The sequence below is a fragment of the Numida meleagris genome, chromosome 5 (assembly GCF_002078875.1).
Source record: "Numida meleagris isolate 19003 breed g44 Domestic line chromosome 5, NumMel1.0, whole genome shotgun sequence".
Taxonomy (NCBI): domain Eukaryota; kingdom Metazoa; phylum Chordata; class Aves; order Galliformes; family Numididae; genus Numida; species Numida meleagris.
The window spans coordinates 16,682,453-16,700,841 of NC_034413.1; the positions used below are offsets into that span (position 1 = coordinate 16,682,453).

Consider the following 18,389-nt stretch of genomic DNA (forward strand, 5'->3'; position numbering starts at 1 on the left):
TACCTAAAGCAAGAGGGGGAGCAGGATCAGCCTAAGCAAATTCAGGGCTCCCTGGTAAACAGAGAAAAGGAACAAGAAATAGGTTTAGGGGAGCTGGGTGTGAGAATCCTTTGCCAGCTGCTGTCGGGATGGAGCCTGTTCATGGCCCAGTGCAGCGCGTTTCCCTCGGGCAGCTGTTTCCATCCTCCTGAGCTGAGGCTGTGGGGATTTGAGGTTACCTAGGGTACAGTCTGCCCACGCTGCTGTCCGGTGGCACCGTGGCCGTGCCCTTCAGACACCTCCAGGCCAGGATTAGCTTTACCCCGCCGTTCCCTGCTCTCCCCCAGCCCTTCGGAGGGCGTCTGCTTTCAGTGCATCCCAGGGGGTCCCAGTTCAATCAAAGCCTCAGTGTTTATTTAAAGTGCTGAATGGCAACAAACAGGGCCCGGTGGGCTGGGGCTGCGGACAGAGGACGAGCTCAGGGCCATTACCCCGACGTTGCTGCCAGCCCAACTGCCGGGGAGCCCGGCAGCATCTGCACCACAAAGGGGGGGTGAAATGGGGAAGCAGATGTGGGACTAAGTTCGGCTAATGCGGTGAAAAGTTGGTGTTTGGAGCTAAGCGCGGAGAAACAAAACTGAAAGCTTCCTTCTCTTTACCTCCCCAACCCCCCTCCCCCCCCCCCAAATAAAAAAAATCCCCTAGAAAAACTACTAAGATGCTTCGTATGAGGCGCCGGATGCAATGTCTAGGGTGCCAGTGTAAGGCTAGATTCGCGCCCACGGGACTGGAAGGGGATTTTTCTCCTGGTGTGAGCGCTGGGACGCGGCAGGATGTCCCCGCACCCGTCCCAGGCATGCAGCTGTGGTTGGAGCGCAGGGCTCGGGCTGCCCCGTGCCAGGCGGGCAGCGCCTGCAGAAGGAGCTCTCCCCCCGCAGTGCCCGTCTTCCCGCTGCAGAGCCGAGCCCCGAGGAGGGGGGGGAACTCTGCCTGGGGGAGCACCGCGGGGCTGACGGAGCGCAGAGAGGAGCCCTCGCTCTTTTTGGTCCCTTTCCAAGCATTTTTTGAGCGGAGGAAGGATGTAATAACATGCCACGGGCAATAAATCATAGGCTGGCTACTCCCCCCGCCTCCCCTCCCCCGGCCCCTCTATAGACGGAGGGGAGGAGGGGACTCCGGCAGAGCGCTGCCGCCGCCGGGACGAGCTGAGCCGCTCCGAGCCCGCCTGCCTGTTCTGCCGCCAGCATGGACCTCCGCGCTCTGGCTCTGCTCGCCTTTGCCCTGGCCGTCATCTCCCTGTCGGAGGGTAAGTGAGCCGCCTCCCGCCCGCGGCGCCGGGACTGCGCGGGGCGACCGAGCCCCGGCCCGAGCTGGGAGCGGGTGCGCTGCCGTCCCGGGGGCTTCTCGCTGCGGGCTGCTCCGTGCTGCTCGCCCGGCCCGCGGGCAGCTGGGGGAGGCTTGCAGCAGCGCTCGGGGCACGGAGAGGTGGGTTTTTTTTGCAACATATGCATATTGATTTCTGTAAAGGAAAAAAAAAAGTTACAGAAATGAGAAGCAGGCGGCTGCTCGCTTCCTCTCCAGTCCTCTTTCGTGGGCTGTATCTTGCCTCGGTTGGAGCCAAAGTGGGGCCAGGACTCCCGGCTCCGGAGGTTTCGGGCAGGGGCTGCCCCAGGTATCCCGGGCCGGCGGCGACGTTTGTCGCTGGGACAGCGACACAGCGCGGTGACACAGCCCGTCCCCGCGTGTCACCCCGACCCGGCCGCGGCAGCTGGTCCCTCGCCCGGCTCCGGCAGCCCCTGCCCGGCTGCAAGCTGCCACCTTTTGTCCCCTCATCGAGAACCGCCGGCTCGGTCATGCCGCTCCCATTCGGGGACCGAAACTTGGGTGTTCCCTTGCCGGGGCAGGGAAGGATGCTCCTTTGTGTACTGGCGCGAGTTAATTGCTCCTGATGATCTTAATAACGCGGTGCCGAAGGCGAAACCTGGCCTCCAGCCCGCACCGCACCGCACCGCTGCGGGGCTTTGTAGCACGGTGAGAGCGTGAGGCGGCTGCTGGAGCGGGGAAACGGCTTAAAGCGGCCATAGAAAAGCTAGGGAAGGGGAGAGACCGAGAACTTGCAGCGATGAAAGTTTTCGTGGGTCTTGTGGTGCTCTCAGCCCTGCTGCAGAGTTGCAGGGCTGCCTTGTCCTGCCGGGCAGGTGAACTCCCAGCGCTTCTCAGCCACCCCGGTGAAGCCGTTTCTGCCTACCGCAGCCTTACTCCCCAGGGATATGGAGCTGTTCTAGTCTTACCAAGTTGCTAGCCCTCTCCTGATACTGACAAACGCAGCCCCGGGTGAGCAGCAGTAAAGCGATGCTGCCATCGAAGTGCCCGCAGCAACCCTCCAAAGGGAAGATCTGTAGCATCTGCCCTATAGGGGATTTTTGTGAGTGTGTTGGCTCTGGGGAGAATTTGTCCACAGAGGTGGCTGTTCAGAGCTAGCAGAACTTTCAGTTAGAAGACAATCTAAAAATTCTTCTAGTCAAGTCCAAAGAGCTGTTTTCTTTGTGCGTAAGGAAATGATGCTGTAGGAATGACAGCGAGATGGCTGAGTAGGGTCTGGCTCTGCTGTAACTTCTGACTGTTTCAACCAAATATGCCAGACAAAGTTCTCAAAAGCTTCCTGCAGTCAGTTTCATGCAAACTGGTGTCTTCATGTAACAGTACCACTAACAGGCCATACGGGAGGGCAGCCTAAGCTCATGCTCAGTGTCTGTTACGCATAGAGGAGCCCCAGAGCTTTCATTCCTGCAGTGTAAGTTCAAAGAATTACTGGCTCAATCAGCTCTACTATGTGTGGAACAGTTGGATTCAAATTTTGAAAGGCGATAAGGAAGATGTGCTTGTCAGCCTCAAGGTCGGAGCAGCGCTGTGCCTCCTGCTTTGGGACAGCAGGGTCCCCGTGCTAGGGGATGCCATGTGCACCGAGTGTCCCAGCTGGGCTCAGGGCTGGAGCGCTGAGCAGGAGGTGTTGGCTCTCTGGGAATGATGCTGCAAGCAGCCCCGGTGTCTATGCTGCCGTACCTGTGACTTGCAGACCTGTTAGCGATAGTCAAGGTTTCTCTCCTTCCGATTTCAGGATGGGATTGAAAGTCTCTCTCCCACTCTCATAGAGGACAGGATTGCGTTTTCTATTATAAGTCTGAACAGTTCATCTCTTGCATGTTGTTTAGGGTGAAGCTTAAACTCACTTTGTTAGCACTAACTTGCAGAGGCACTTCTGCAGCTGTGCTGAGTTGCTCTATGACTGCGTGCAATGTCAGCCTCCCTTTCCTAAAAAACAAGCTGATACGTAGCTGTCAGGCACAGGTCCTCATGCCTTTCTCCCTCACTAGCACCAGTCAGCACAGCCCACGTTTGGGGGTTCACTCTGCAGCCCTCCTTCCCCCTGCACATCATAGATGAGAGCTTCTCCTCCTATTTATTAACTCATAAATAATGCCATTGTTTGGACTGACTGATTGCCATGAGACTGATAGAAAATGTCCTCCAATTTTATTAACTTCTAGTCCAGACTCAGATGTGAATCTGTAGGAACTCCACTGATGAATTTCTTTGTCTGTCTGCCAGTCAGATCAGATCCTGGTTCAGAAAAAAGGGTGCTCAGAAAAAAGGCTTTTCCCTCCTGAGGACAGGGCAATTTCACTATGTTGTCTGTGATTATGAGTGCTAGGGTCAGGCATTGGCAAATGTGCAATACATGCCCATCAGCTGCACTTAGAAGAGCTGTGTTTTTTCTCACCTTCAGCAGCTTAGGGATTCTCAGCCCTTCCCACTCTTCAGTTTTGCTTCTGCCTTTAAGGTAGCAGGGCTCGGGTGCTGCTAGTGCTCCGCGTGGCTAAACAAACGGGAGCAGATTGCCCTGTGGGATCTGAAGCCCAGTCAGATGCAGCTCTGACCAACAGCACGAGCCAGCGCTGATGGCTTATGTCCTCATCTATGAGTTCGGTTTTTCCCAGAGGCTGAAAACTGCCCCACTGGGATATCACTTAGAATTTTAGGCAGCTCGGTCTGGACTTCCAGGCAGTACTGCTGTGCGTGTGTTTTATTGAGCATGAGGCTTTGAAGCTTCCACGCTGTGCAAAGACCTTAATTCTGTGCGCTTGCTTGCCGATAATTAAGTTCTTCCATGGAGAAACCATCTAGTAGGACTGCATCAGATGCTGTGCGAGAGCCAGGCAGCTTTTCTCCGTTCTGCATGCATATATATTGCTGATTTCTAACCTAGGGAGTAAACTTAATTCTGTCCTTGTGGTGCCAGTGATGAGGAGCTCACCCAGCCCGGTGGTCCCTGATCCCTGTGTGGGAAGCACGCCCAAGAGAGCTGTCTCCTTGAGCTCCGTTCCTTTGCGACAGGCTGGAGGGGGTCCAGGAGACCCCCAGTCTCTCCTGCAAACCCACTGCGGTCTTGCATTCCTGACTGCAGCCGCATACCGTGTGCGAACAGCTCTGGCAGCAGTTCGGCTGCGGTGGAGGAAGGTCAAGCGCTGGGCCCTGGGAAAGGCGGAACCACTCGGGGCTTTTCTGCAGCCACTAAGTCCCCCCTGAAAGCTGCACCTGAGCCCGGCCGGTTTGATCGGAGCCCTTTGGAATTCACCGCTTTCTTCTGGCTACCTTCTAATTTGGCCTCGGGTCAGAATCGTTTGGCGAGAACAACGTGGGGACAAGTGCCCCCTCTTTCGGCCTTTATCTTGTCTAATTACCAGGAGCATCCCCGCACAATGCGGAGCTCCTTATTCTAATCTCTCCTTTTCTTATCTCCATTTTCTCTCCCTCTTCTTTTGTCTTTCCCAAATCCCACGCACCAGGATTAAAGGGCCGGGGAGTGGGGTGAAAGGATCGCGCTGCGAGCTGGGAGTAAATGCTCTTCCAGAGCCACGGCTTTTCTCTTTGCTTTTTTTTTTTTTTTTTTTTTTTTTTTTTTTTGCGTTTTTGGAGGGCTTCGCAGCCCTGCTCTGTGCATCCGGGAGCAGAGGGAGTAACGTGTCCTTTCTCTCCGTGTCCCACAGAGAAGCCCGTCAGCCTGACGTACCGATGCCCCTGTCGATTCTTCGAGAGCAACGTGGCGAGGGCCAACATTAAGCACCTCAAAATCCTCTCCACTCCCAACTGCTCACTTCAGATTGTGTAAGTCTCTTACTCTTTCCAGCTGGGTGTCAAAAGGGAGCGTCGGAGCCGGTTCCTGCTCTGTATGCTGGCTAGCCTTCTCCATTGCTGTAGTTAGTGATGTGTCACATGCCCTGATTTCCAGCTCACCTCTTCTTCCCATACGTCAGATATGTCAGGACCGGGCTTTACCCCATGCATGGGAGCCCACATGTTTCCAGTGGTGTTCCACCTCTGATCTCTGTGATCCCATGTCCTGCTTCTCCCATGGGCATGTGGGCAGGAATATCAGACAGGCTGTCCCTTCCCTTATATTTAGAGCTTCACATCTTGAGATAAAGACTTCACTGAGACCTGACTCTTCCAATAATCCGTGTTTCCACAAGCAAAAAGAATTCCTAGATTTTCCATAATCTTCTCCAGAGGTACAGCCCCTAAACATGTGTTGGCCTGATCTAAGGACACCCTCACCGGGCAATGTCTGACTCCACTAAGTCCTAGATTGCAGCAGTGCAGGAATGGTGTGCTCCCAATGGAAAATAACCTCTTAATCTTTGCTGAAAAGGAAACACCAATTTTCAGGAAGAATGGGGTTGTTCGGGTTTTTTTGGGGTGTGTGTGTGCGTGGATTTAAGAAGGTGTTTTGGGTTGACTTTTTCATGGATGACTCCCTCCTCCAGCGTGATAAAAATGAGCATTCATCTTCCCATTGCAAAGGAGCCTTACCATCATCAGCTTCTTCTGACCTGTCTGAGAGGGTCTGTGTGACTACATGGGCTCCTCTTGCCTGTCCTATGTGCATCCATGTTGAGCTCTTCCAGTTGCAATTTAAATGCTGTAAAAATCCATTCTTTGTCATACAAAACATTTCTGCATTGAGAAAACTCATGTGGTTTCACGATATTTCTCAGGGATGTACAGATACATTTAAGGGCGTCTCCATTTGTGAGCAACTATTTATTCATATGGCATTTCTTTTTAAACCACTCTGGATGGATCATCCACATTTTCTCATCTGTGCTCCTGCCTTAGGATTTGGTGGAGGACAGTGAGAAGAAATGTAAACCTACTTGAGAAATAATTTTGTTTCAGAAAAATGGTAAAACCAGCTGTGGCTCTGATCTGTACCTATAAACAATTCTGGAGGCAAACGTCCAAAAGGAAACTAGCGTATAAATTTGTGTTCTGGGACTGTCAATGGATGTTGTAAGGGTCCTAATGCTGAGGCTTTGTAGAGGATTTGGAATTTTCCAGAGTAGTTTCAAGAAGATGACAGTCATTTAAGCTTGGATACAGTAGATATATTTCTCTTCCTTAACATCATTGGGATCATAGTCATTAGACATTGTTAAGAGCTTGAAATAGAGAACCACTGACAATACATGTTCTCGCCCCATTCCTGATCTGAGTGTGTTTGCAAGGTGAGTGAATGGCATGCACAACACATGGAGCTGTAGGTCATCACCTTTCTTTTTATTTAAATAAATAAATTACTTAAACCAAAAACTTACCTCCAAATGCCCCCAAAAGCTTGAGCTAGGTCTTCACTAAAAGAGGAGTTGAACTGGAATCAAAACTGATCTCTTATTGCTGGTTGAGATGGTTTCTCATCTCATCTCAACCGCACACTGAACTCAGTGGATCTGTTATGCAGTGAAGGTGTGAGTGACTTAAAAGCTATTTTCAAGAACAGAGAATGTCACTGAATCCATACGGTTTTAATGAAGGAGCTTGTGTTTTTTTTTTTTTTCTCCTTTATGTTGAGGGGAATTGTACCTGAACAAAAAGCCTAAGAGCTTTGTCTCCAGTTCCACAGGGAGTCAGCCTTCCAAATCCAGAAATCTGCTTTGTGAATGTCTACTTCTACAAAGCCAATCCTAATTCCCCAGCTTTTCAACAGAAGGAAATAGGCATGTTTAGCATTGATTTCAGTTAATTGCCTCCTAAGCAGACACCAGAACATCTGCTGGAAGAACATTCCCTACAGACTCCGCTGTAACTGTGCGAGGCGTGGGGGCTGCCAGGCTCAGAAATAGATGCCTACAAAAACTGACGTCTTCATCCTTGGTCTTCATCTCCTGCTGCATGTGCTGGGAGACGGTTACGTGTGCTTTTGGTTCTGTGCACCGTACAGCCGGCTTAATAGTTCCCAGGCACTGCTAACATCAGCAAATCCATTTGCACTGTAGGTATCACTTCACTGGAGGTTCTCCAGCTTGGCACTGCTTTATGGGAAATATGAATTAGGCCCATTCATCACTTTATTGGCACAGGGCTAGCAAGGCTGGATCTTCAGTGTGTTTATGTTACAACTGTGTTGTTGCATAACTTCAGACCGAGGAGCCTTTTTGACCTGTTACTTCTTACTCCACATTTTTGTATTCCGCAGGCTTCATTTTATGAAGTAGGGAATATTTTGGCTTTCATCCAACAAAAGGCTTAAGCAAGTACTGAACTCGCTCCTATGGGCATTTCCCTGGAATTGCTGTTCTTGGCACTCTTGCGTGGCAAGGCTGTTTGAGGGGAGGCTTCTGAGCAGCGGGGCAGGGATGCTTTGGGAAAACTGAAACAGTCTTCAGAGGTGCTGGAGGTCACCTGTGAGTAGGGGTGAGGAGCTGTTTGTACTGCTCATGTGCAGGTAACCCGAATCCCCGGCTGCCACAGGGAATTGGCTTCAGACAGATGTCCGAAATTTGTCTCCTTTTCCGCAGCTTCTTAGCAGATTCAAATTAGCCAACAGCGTGGCTTGGAAAGTGCAGCTCAGACATTCAGGAGAAAGCCCTCAGGAAGTTTCTGCATTTGTTTCTAGTGCTGACTGAATGCGAGAGACGAAATTTGCCTCTGGCACTATGGTACTTCCAATTGTCTTCCTGCCTATAATCTGCTGGTTCAGTCTTGAATAAAACAAGAAGTGGAGGAGTGATCAGACCTTTTCAAGACGTCCAAGAGTTATGGCTTGGTGTCTGTTTCCAAAGCATGCAAAAATTCAATTTGGGGTTGAGTCTGAAAGCTGTTCTTAATTAATTTTGTGCAGAAGTGACCTATATTTACCACACTGTTATTTTTGAATGAAATTTAGCTGTTCCCAGCACTGAACTTGTAGCAGTCCAGATAGGAATTAAATTCCAGTTCTGCATCTCTTTCCCCCCGGAGTGCATCCCAGCACAGGCTGAAGGAATCAGCACGGGGGGGGGGGGGGGGGGGGGCAAATTGTACTGGTGCTCCGAAGTCAGACATATTTATAGGAGGTGCCTGGAGGACGGCAGGGATATCCCAGCCTCTTCGTGGGGTACCCCAGAGCAGCACTGATGCCCAAGGGCTACAGCTTAACTGTCTGTAATGCAGTTGCAAACCTATGTGCGGAGTAAGGTGTGTGGGTGTGTGCGGGCTGAGGGGCGTCACACATGGGACTCACTCTGACTTCTCTCCTTTGGCAGTGCAAGGCTCAAGAGTAACAGCAAGCAAGTGTGCATTGATCCCAAGCTAAAGTGGATCCAGGAATATCTGGAGAAAGCTTTAAACAAGTAAGGCAAGAGACAAATGGACTTAACAGCTAACACATCCTGAGTTATTCAAGGGTAGAACGTTAAGGGCTGGCTTTAACCATGCGGACAAAGTATTTTTGAATTCACATATTGTTTTGAAGATGGGTTTGGAGTTGACCTTGTCTGTATCAAAACAACAGCTTCTAGCATATCCTAAATGTTAAGCCAAGGATTTTGCCAGGATTGTAGGCAAAATCTGTCCTAAAGAATCTGTGCTGGGGTCCCCAACTCATCCTCTTTTATAAAGAGCCGTTCTCCCAAGGAAAATGCTTCCTTTATACTCCCTCTTCTCCAAGTGAAAGTACAATTACTTCAGAATCTATATGGTTAAATTCTCTGGAGCCCCTTCTCCATGTCACACTGGGGGTCTGCTTGCACAGGCGGACAAGGCTAACTGTGTCTTGGCAGTAAAAAATTGTTTCTCCTTTGGCCAGTGCAGAGTGCTAATAATATCAGGCAAGGCAAGATATTCTGCCATGAATAAAGCTCTCCCACAAGGTCAGGGCAAAACCAGCTATGCTTGGAAAATCCAGACTCTTTTAATTCATTTTTATTCCCCTTCCAAGTGGCTGGTTGTGTCTATCCTGAGGAGGACCCAGCCTATCTCTGTCAAGTTTTACAGTGAGCAAGAGCATCACAGTGAACATTTCTGTGCTGAGATGCAGGGGTGGCTCCAGCTTTGCTGGAGTGGAAGATGAGACAAGTGATGGGGCCCTGGCCCTGGGCTGTGGTTCATCCTGCGGCAGTATTTTGGCCAGCAAGCCCACCTGTGCACTCAGAGTCCCTCCCACCACTGCCACCACATTGCCACTCCTCCGTAACCATGCCGTAACCATGCTGAACCTTGTCCCCGCTGCCTCTGCAGGTAAAGGCAGGGTTGGAATCAAGTCATTTTCAAAAGCAGTGCATCCTTGGAGACAGGCTGGGATGGGTATGGCCTCAGAGCAGGTTGAGGCCATACGGGTAGCTGAATGCCCTCCTCTGTCTAAAGTAAGAAAAATGCTTGTTCCCCTGTGGTTTTACAATAGGCAAGGGGGGAAAGTGGTACCAGAGGTAAAGTAATTCTTTCATCTAAGCTTTCTGGGACCATGATAGGGCCAAGAGTGAGGAGGAGAGGGGAGGGAAGCCAGCTAACACAGACTGTGATTCCAGCCCTGCCAGCTCTGCCCATCTCATCTGATGCTCAGTGCCTTCTTTGCTGCCAGCATTCAGCCCTCTCATCCTTGGGCAAATTCTCTGCGGAGGTAATCCAGGTTAATGCTGCCTGGATGGCTTTGGATTTAGGCACAAATGAAGCCAAGAGCAGGATGTGGCCCTTGCTGACTATCATAGGGGCTTCAGCTACTCTTTTCCCAACCTGGGAAAATCCTCAAGCCCCTGCCTAAGTTTCTGTTTTCTGTCAGGCCCAGTGAAGCCCTTTGTGCTGTTCGTAAGGATTGAAACTTAGGAGGCACTAAGAAATTTGCAGGGTTGGCTAGATGTGATGATAAGCTCACATCTTGCCTGCCTGCCTGAGGGGAACAATTTGGCTGGAGCACCTTTTTGCTCTCATTTCCACTGGTGAAGATCTGGGGCCAGCTCTACTGAAACCAGTGAGCCTGCACCTGATCTCCAACCAGATTCTGGGTTTCGCTTACCTAGCTGTAATCCAGAAGCAACTCTGCTAATTTCTGTGGGTTTCATCCTGGTTCACATTGAGTAACAGAAGAGAATTTGGTCCCAGTTCTATTAAATGAGATGACAGAAAGCATACATCTCCATCACCTAATCCTGGTCATCATGGCATTATTTTAATTTTCCAACTATTAATGCTAGCACCAGTGGCATTTTCAGGCTCCACAGACAGTCAGGACTCTGTCTATAGTGTTTTCACAAGGCATGTTTTTGATATATTTTAGTGCACAGCTTTGACTTCTTCAATGAAATGTATTTGGAATATATTTATAGCACATCAAGCGATTCATATATTTGAATTGGAGCCATATGAGTGTTGGTAGTTTAAAACACCGATATCCTTCTGAACTACTAACAGCTTGTAAAATAAATCTATATAGATCTATAAATGTTAATGTAGCTATCAGTTTCAATCAGCCATATATTATATTTTTTCACTTGTACTGAAATTGTATGAAATGTGACATTACCCTATATGCACTAGCAATAAAATGGCTAATTGTTTCATGTTATGAAAACCCAATTGTACATGGGAATTTATTTTTCTGGAATAAAATTAATACGTTTTGTAGAAAGGGCTCTTGTAATTGATTAAGTAAAATCCATACTGTCAAGACATCTTAATCTATACCAGTGTTTCAATACAAGAATATCTTCTGTGTTACAATTCGCAGCTAAAGGCAAGGACAAGTTCATAGAGCATAGCAGTCCAATTCAAGTCATTGTGAGAGCAGAGATGGTTTTTAGTAGGAAATTATTTTGCTCATTAATCCCGCTTAGCCTTTATTATTGCTTTATATTCATCACATCTCCATGTAATATACACACTTATGAGACATCAGTAAAATGCATTCAAGCGGTCAGGAATCCAAATACCTTAACTGGCTTTAAAAATCATTGTGCAGCTGCTGTGGCCAACATCATTCAACACTCATCCATTTTAAAGACGTGGGGCAAATCAGTACTTTCTTGAAATAGCTAACAAATCCTTTATCACTTCTAGGCAATCCCAGTCCTCATTTACAGTCCCACCTTGACTGCCTTTCCCTTCTCTCTTTGCAAGGATTTGCGAAATCGGGCCCTTGCAGAGTTAACAGAGCCCAAAATAAAGAAACCAGAGAACAATCCTGGCTTCTACACTGTCACGTTGACATAGTCCCAGCTCAAAACCTCCCCTCAGCCCGAGATGTTGGAGAGCATTAAGCTCAGCTGTTACTGCTGGCGCAGACAAGAGAGCTGATGGATCTGGAGAAGATAATGAAGTCCAATAGGAAAAGCCTTTCCCCAAGCCCTCTGGGAGAAAGGAAACTCCCAAATTCTAGTGGCTGGCTGTGATGGGAGCTGAGCCCCTCTGCTGCCTTCCCCCAAAGCACTTGTAAATCCAGGTGTGGCAGCTCTTCCTAGCTCCCGGCCTCATTTGTAAATAACGGCTGGAGTACAAGGCACCAAACCATCAGTCTGCTGGTACTCCATGATGCATGTGCATGGTGCCTGCCCTGCACGGTGGGGACAATGTGGAGAAACATCATCACAGCCTCATTTTAAGGCACTGAATGCCCATAAATCCCATAGGAAAAAACACTTTTTAATGTAAATATCAGTGGGACTGGTGGGTGGGGAGCCAGAAATCCAGCCCCCTCCGCTTCCATTATACCTCAGCAGGTACCGTGTGGATGGAGGCAGTGGGTATGTGAAGGGGGATGTGATCTTCATTTGCACCCTGCCAGCAAGATGTGGAGGGACCATAGGATAAATGTGAACAAGGCCTTTGTATGTGGATAATTTATGGCAGTCTCTTTGTATTTTTCTTTTAATTTAGACCACGTCATCGCACTCATAAAAAAAAGCAACAGAAGAAACGGGGCCCACTCTGCCCTTCCCGTGCAACACCACTAAAGTCTCCAGGGAGAAAGAATGGTAGGAGGCATTAGTTTCTGAGCTGGGATACCCCAGGTTCAAGTCCCTGCTCTTACACAGACCATCCTGTGTGACACTGGGCAAACAGCTTGCCCAGGCCTCTTATTTTTCTCCATTGTTTGTTGAAGATAACAATTGTACCCTCCCTGCAAAGGGGTATTGTACAGATAAAACTCATAAAGCATTGGAAAAATTCAGCCACAGCAGAGGTGGGGGTGAATGGGACAGAGCTTTTGAACCCCAGTTCACGTGAAGCTATAGTGGCTGTTGGGACGTCAGTTTTGTTACACCATGGGGGAAGTTTGGCCAAGTTATTTCACTCTCAAAGTGGCCATGTCTTAATGTCAATGCATAATTCATTTTAGCTGGTCTTATTCCTCCAATACCAAATTGGCAGAGTTAAGCTGTAAGTAACAGCTGTGAATTTGTCACTGGTGTTTTTCAATGACAAATTCAGCATTAGGCCTGAAATGCTGCATTGGTGATGGGTTAAGACTTCTCCTATGGGAGACTTCAGACAAGTCCCAGAGCTTGGTACTATATATGCCAGCTCTGGATGTCCCGAGTTCTGTCCCGTCAGAATGGTGTGTCCTACCTTTCTGCAATAAGAGGTCATGCCACTGGTGTGGAATACTACAAAGTATATCTTCAAAGAGGAAAATTTTACTCATGGCTTAGTTACCCTTTTTATGTCTGGATGAGTTTTCTGAAGCTACCTTCACTAAGAGTAGTCACAACCATCTCTGGCTGTGGTCACACAGTCTTATTTGCCCAGCAGGCATTGAAAGGGCTCTTCATCCTGAATCTGAAGGCTAGACAAGACAGTTTGGGGCATCAGGGTTTTTGAATTCTTGGTGTTTACCCTCTTGACACATGTAGCTCAGCCTTAGTGATCTCTTCTAGATTGTAAAAGGTTGATCAGTCTGAAGCAGGAATAGGGATAAGACAAAACCTGGAGGCTGGCAGCACTGGCCTGGCTCCTTGTTCTGACTGAACCCTGCCCACACCCATGGCACACTTGCACCATACTATGGTTCCTAACCCAGTGCTCCTCTTGGGTACCCTTGGTACCCAAGAATCTTGGGTATCACCAGTTTTGGGTGAGATTCAATTCCTCTGCCTCCTACCCTATGCTTCCTACCTCTACACATACACTTCACACATCTCCCATGCAGCCCAGGGCTGCTCCCTGTCCCTGGGACCCCCTTCAATGGCAGGTGGTCACCATGCGGTGTGGCGTGCTGCCCTTCTGTTCACAGCTACAAGGTCAGAGAGCATGGAGGTGATGGAGATTGTTCCAGGCTGAACAGCACACTTGGGGCCTCTGCTCTCCATCCTCCCCATTACGGGAGCTGAACACCAACAAGAGCAGAGAGTGTGCTGCCTTCTGTGTACTTTCATCCACACAGAGACCTGGCACCTCTGCAGGCCCCTGTGGAGCACAAGGGATGCAGTGCAGCTTCTCAGCAGAGCTGTGGGTTGGGGGAGGGAGAGGAGGCATTCGTAGAGTCACTTGCTCCACTATTGGGGCTGCTCACATATGATTAATCCCTCCTTTCCCTGCTATTTTTTGCTGAGTCTCTTTGCTCGCTGATAATTATTTGCTCTGGCTTTCAAGTCCAGAATGAGCTTTCTAGCCAGCCTTCCTCCTGTGTGAGCTCTGAACACTTTACTAACTGTGATGAGCACAAGCTGCCCAAAATAACTCCCAGTGCTGGGTTTGCCCTGCTGGGCCCCAGTAGCTCCTTGTGGAGAACTTCCCCCAAACTGTTTGGCACATACTGATTGGAGGGACTGGAAATAAATGCCTTTGTGTTAGTCCAGATGCAGATTTGCTGTTTGACTAGGCCTAATGTCAAAGCTTTTGTAACTGAATAAACCTTAATAGTGTTTCACTCTGTTCTTCATCAACAGGAGGTTCAAGATGTAAGAGGCAAGCATTGTAAGCCGTCTACAGGATTTCTTACTGTAGGACCCAGAGAGCAGATAACCAGTATTAGGGAAGGAATACATTTCACTGTTATCATGCAGCACAAAAGCAACGCTTCATGCATTTCCAAAGGTGTTTTTTATTTTTTTGTCTGTTTTTTTCTCTTTTTTTTGCACAAATTGGCTTGCATTCACAGTGCTATTTTTTGTAGTAAGATGTATTTGATTTTGAGAAAAATATGGTTTTATACAGGTTGGTTGATTGCTTAGCACTGAGGGCAGATATGAATTTAAACTAATCCTATGTTATCAGATAATATTTTATTTTCTTTGCTATGTAGAGGTCCTGCTTTATTTAACTTTCTTTTGGTTCATGCAAGTCTCCTGGAGATTTAAACCTAGAAGGACATGAACTGTACAGTGCAATGATGTTGTGTAAATAGAAGAAGAGTTCCTTGCCCCAAAAGTCATTAAGGCCAAGAACATAGGAAGGCTAAAAAGCATCAGACATCAGTGAAAGTGGCCAGCATTATCATGGGTGGTGGTTATAGGTATTTTGGCAGAGGGATTAAATTCAGATCTTCAAGGCTAAAGCCATTCTCTGTGGATCAGAGATCTTGGTGACAGCTGTGAGCTACTGGGACAATGCACATGTGGTACTGCAAGGTGCCAGTACTTTGTAGAAGCCAAGTGTTAGGAGCCACAATGCTGATCTGATGTCACTTGGCTTTTCCTATGTTCCTGTCTCTGATGACAAATTTTAGCACAAAAAGAAATGGATTATTAAAGATCTGGCAGCATGATCATGTTGCAGATTGCTGGAGGAGCCAGAGGTGCTGTCATGCACCAGGTGTCTGTTCCCACCCATCTGCAGAAGGTGACTTCAATTCTCCGGACTGGCCTTGTGTTGAAGCACATGAAAGAGCATTGACCCTTCACCAAGTGCTGTACTCTCTGTTACTGAACAGTCGCATTTACCCAAGGGCAGCAGCACCTTTGATTGTTCTGGGTAGATCCAAAAGAAGACGTCTGGCCATGTCTTTGGAGAAAACAGATGACTGGGGCAAAAGAGGAAATACTGAGGGTTTGCCCAGTTTGTGCGCTTCTTGAGTGTGGAGATGAAGGCCAACACTCACTGTTCACCAGTGGTCATGGTTTGCTGGTGAATGGCACAGGCTCTGGAATCTCCTTTGCAAAGTACACCTGGGGACACTTCTTTCACCAATTCCTTCTCTCAGCCGAAAATTTCTTTCTCCTGGTTCCTACCTGTATGAACAAGTATCTTCGCTAAATAGTGTATGGAAAAAATGCCTAAAATACTATGATAATTATGTTATGCTGCACACAGAGATCCGGGGGGGAAGCACATTAGTGCAGCGCAATACTTACATTTATATGTATCTGTCTATTGTAAACAAAAATGTCATAACATTATATGTTTTTTTGGAGCTGGTTGCTTCAAAAGGAATCTTCCTTCTTATCTGCAGCCTGTGTCAGGAACACTGAAAGGGCCGTTTTGGTAAGCATGCCTTTCCGTGGCAGGCAACTTTAAGGCCAAAAAGGCACTTTGGCTAGCTGGGGCTACCTTATTTCCATGTGGATTCAGGTAAAAATCTTGTAAGTCCTTTCCTCTCTGCAAAAAGGTGCTATTACAGAGAGTGCTTTGGCCGGGACTACATCACCTCATTTACTTTGAAGTAGAAACCAACTGCTGTGCCTAAAATGTGTGTGTGCGTGTAATTTTGACATTACTTCTATTGATGCCATCCCCAAGCTGGTGCTTTAAGTATACTTTGTAATATACTGTTCTGTTTTAGAAGGTCTGGTACCACTGTACTTTATGAGAATTGGGCTGTTGATTTCAACGTGAATAGGATCAGAATCCCTGTTGTCAGGGTAAAGACAGGAAGAACTTATATAAGAAAATGCATTTTTTGTATCCTCCCTGGACTGTGCTGTATATCCTAGGGCCCACCTCCTGTCCCTGCACATACATCTGCAGTAGCAAGTGGTTTTCCAGGAGGCTGACACTTGATTGTCAAAGCTAAGAATGATTTTGAGGAAAGTGTGGAAGAATCTTGGTTCTTACACAGACATGAAGCTTGTTCTTCTCCCCCATGAAGGTGCAGTCTTCACTTGTGCTTCCCAACTAAGGGCAGCTTAATGCCTGATCTGTTTCCTTTGGAATCAGACCAGAGTTAAATAATCCTCTTAATTTTGATCCAAGAGCATCCCTTGCTAAGGAGGATAGAGGCCATGAAGAAGTGGCTGGACAGCCTTGGAGTGTTCTGCTGCAGTCCCAGTTCGTACATCAGAGCCTGGGCAAACAGAGAACTTGACAGAAACATTTAGATGGGCAGTGCTGGAGCACCCTACCCAAAATGTAGGAAATTGGGGTCACCTGATGACGTTCTCTTCTAGGGGCAAACTTGTGGGCGTTGCAGGAGCAGACTGCTAAAGAAAGGGCATTCCTGGAAGAAATACATGTGTAGGCAGGAAAGGGGCTCCTCACAAGGGACTTACGTGAGAACCTGATCAAAGCTTTGCCTTGCTTTAGTCCTAACGTCAACCTTGAGCGGTAAGCTTTGCTTTTTGCCTGGCATTATTTACAAGAGAACCATTGCATAAGGAAGAGCAGCTCTGCCATTCACGCGAAGGTCATCAATTACCGGGCTGCATCAAGCTTCCTCACTACCCTGTGTGTCACACTCTATTTCTCCTGTGGACACTTAGCAGGCCAAGAAGCTGCACTAACAGAAACCCGCTCAGGGAGAACACTAGATTTTCCTTTCTGCCTTTAACTGTTGACCAAAGACCAAAACAGGGACTGAACTGGGAGATGGGAGTGATGTAGGGACCACACGTGAAGGAAAGGAGGAAAAGGGATAACACTGAACTAGTGCCAAAAAAGCAGCTTCTGTAAATGTGAAATGGTCATGTCACGTGTGGTATTTTCAAAGTGCAGCTGTCAAATCCTAAGGTGTTTTCTTGTTTATTTTTAAAAAAGAGTAGATGGTATTTATTGCTGTGCCATTTTTTAACTTATACTAGCTTTGTGCTTGTATGTATGAATATCTTATCTGAATTCTGCCTGAGGAAGTATGAAGGATGACTTTTTGATATGTTTTTAACGATGTGGTGTTTGAGCGAAGGTGACTGTTTGTTGGTCTTTTGCAATGAAAGCTATGTTCCAAATAAAATAGACACGTTTTGTTGAAAATGCAGTTCCTATAGAAGTTTCTGTTGATATTTTCCCTTTGTTAGAATCCAGAGGGTCTTCTTTTCTCTGGCTGTTTGTTTTGATTATATGATGTATAGTAATCAAGGGCATCTGAGACCTCATTACCTAAAAATCTTATTTTTTTATTTGCCAACTTCCCACCTAGATGAGTCTTGCCGGCAAACGTGAAATTCATAGAATCATAGAATGGTTTAGGTTGGAAGGGACCTTTAAGATCACCTAGTTTCTGCCCCCCTGCTATAGGCAGGGACACCTCCCACAAGACCAGGTTGCTCACAGCCCCTGGATTCTGGTGGCCACAGAGAAGAAAATGTTTGTGGTGATGAAGGGGCTGCATGGACCTCCCATCTTTTACTCTGTAAGAGCTCAGTGTAGTCAGAATGTGGTGGATACTGTACTTCATATTTTTATTAAATAAAAAGAAATCTTCCCAAATAATGTGAAAAGAGTTTTGTATTTGTGTTCCTGTAAGGCAGCTTTGATGGAGGAGTTATATTGTGCATTTGAAATTACTCCTTTCATAGATTATTTTGAAAATAAACACTTTTATATTGTAATTTCTCCAGTAAATGTGTATGCACTTATAATTTTCTTAATAAAAATGTCTATCTGAATGAAACAATTACTTGCTTCCCATGGTTTGTCCTCAGATATGAGCAGCTGAACGTGAAAGCTGTTCAGTCCTCAGCTCCTCCAGTGCAACAGCATGGTTGGGCTCCAGCCCGTAATACAGCTCAGGGTGCAGCAAAGGCTGGAGATGATTAAATAGCTCATGACAGTGAAACAGTGCTTGAGCCTTCCTGAACTTCCTATTCAATAAATATTATTCGGCCAAATTGACGCAAGGCAAAAGACATGCAAAAAAGGAAAAAGGAAGCTCCAATGACTGATGATCCCTTTGCAAATCCAGCTGTGATTTAGTAAGTGGTTGTGAAAAACTGAGCAGGTAATTGTGTGTG

General features: G+C 47.5%; 1 protein-coding gene across 1 annotated transcript; it reads left to right on the forward strand.

The window, feature by feature from the left end:
* Positions 979-18,052, forward strand: CXCL12 (C-X-C motif chemokine ligand 12). The gene is made up of 5 exons (XM_021398683.1): positions 979-1,285; positions 5,028-5,145; positions 8,562-8,648; positions 12,163-12,260; positions 14,175-18,052. Exons 1-5 carry the CDS (start codon positions 1,225-1,227, stop codon positions 14,204-14,206), a joined length of 396 nt encoding a protein of 131 aa, XP_021254358.1. The 5' UTR covers positions 979-1,224; the 3' UTR covers positions 14,207-18,052.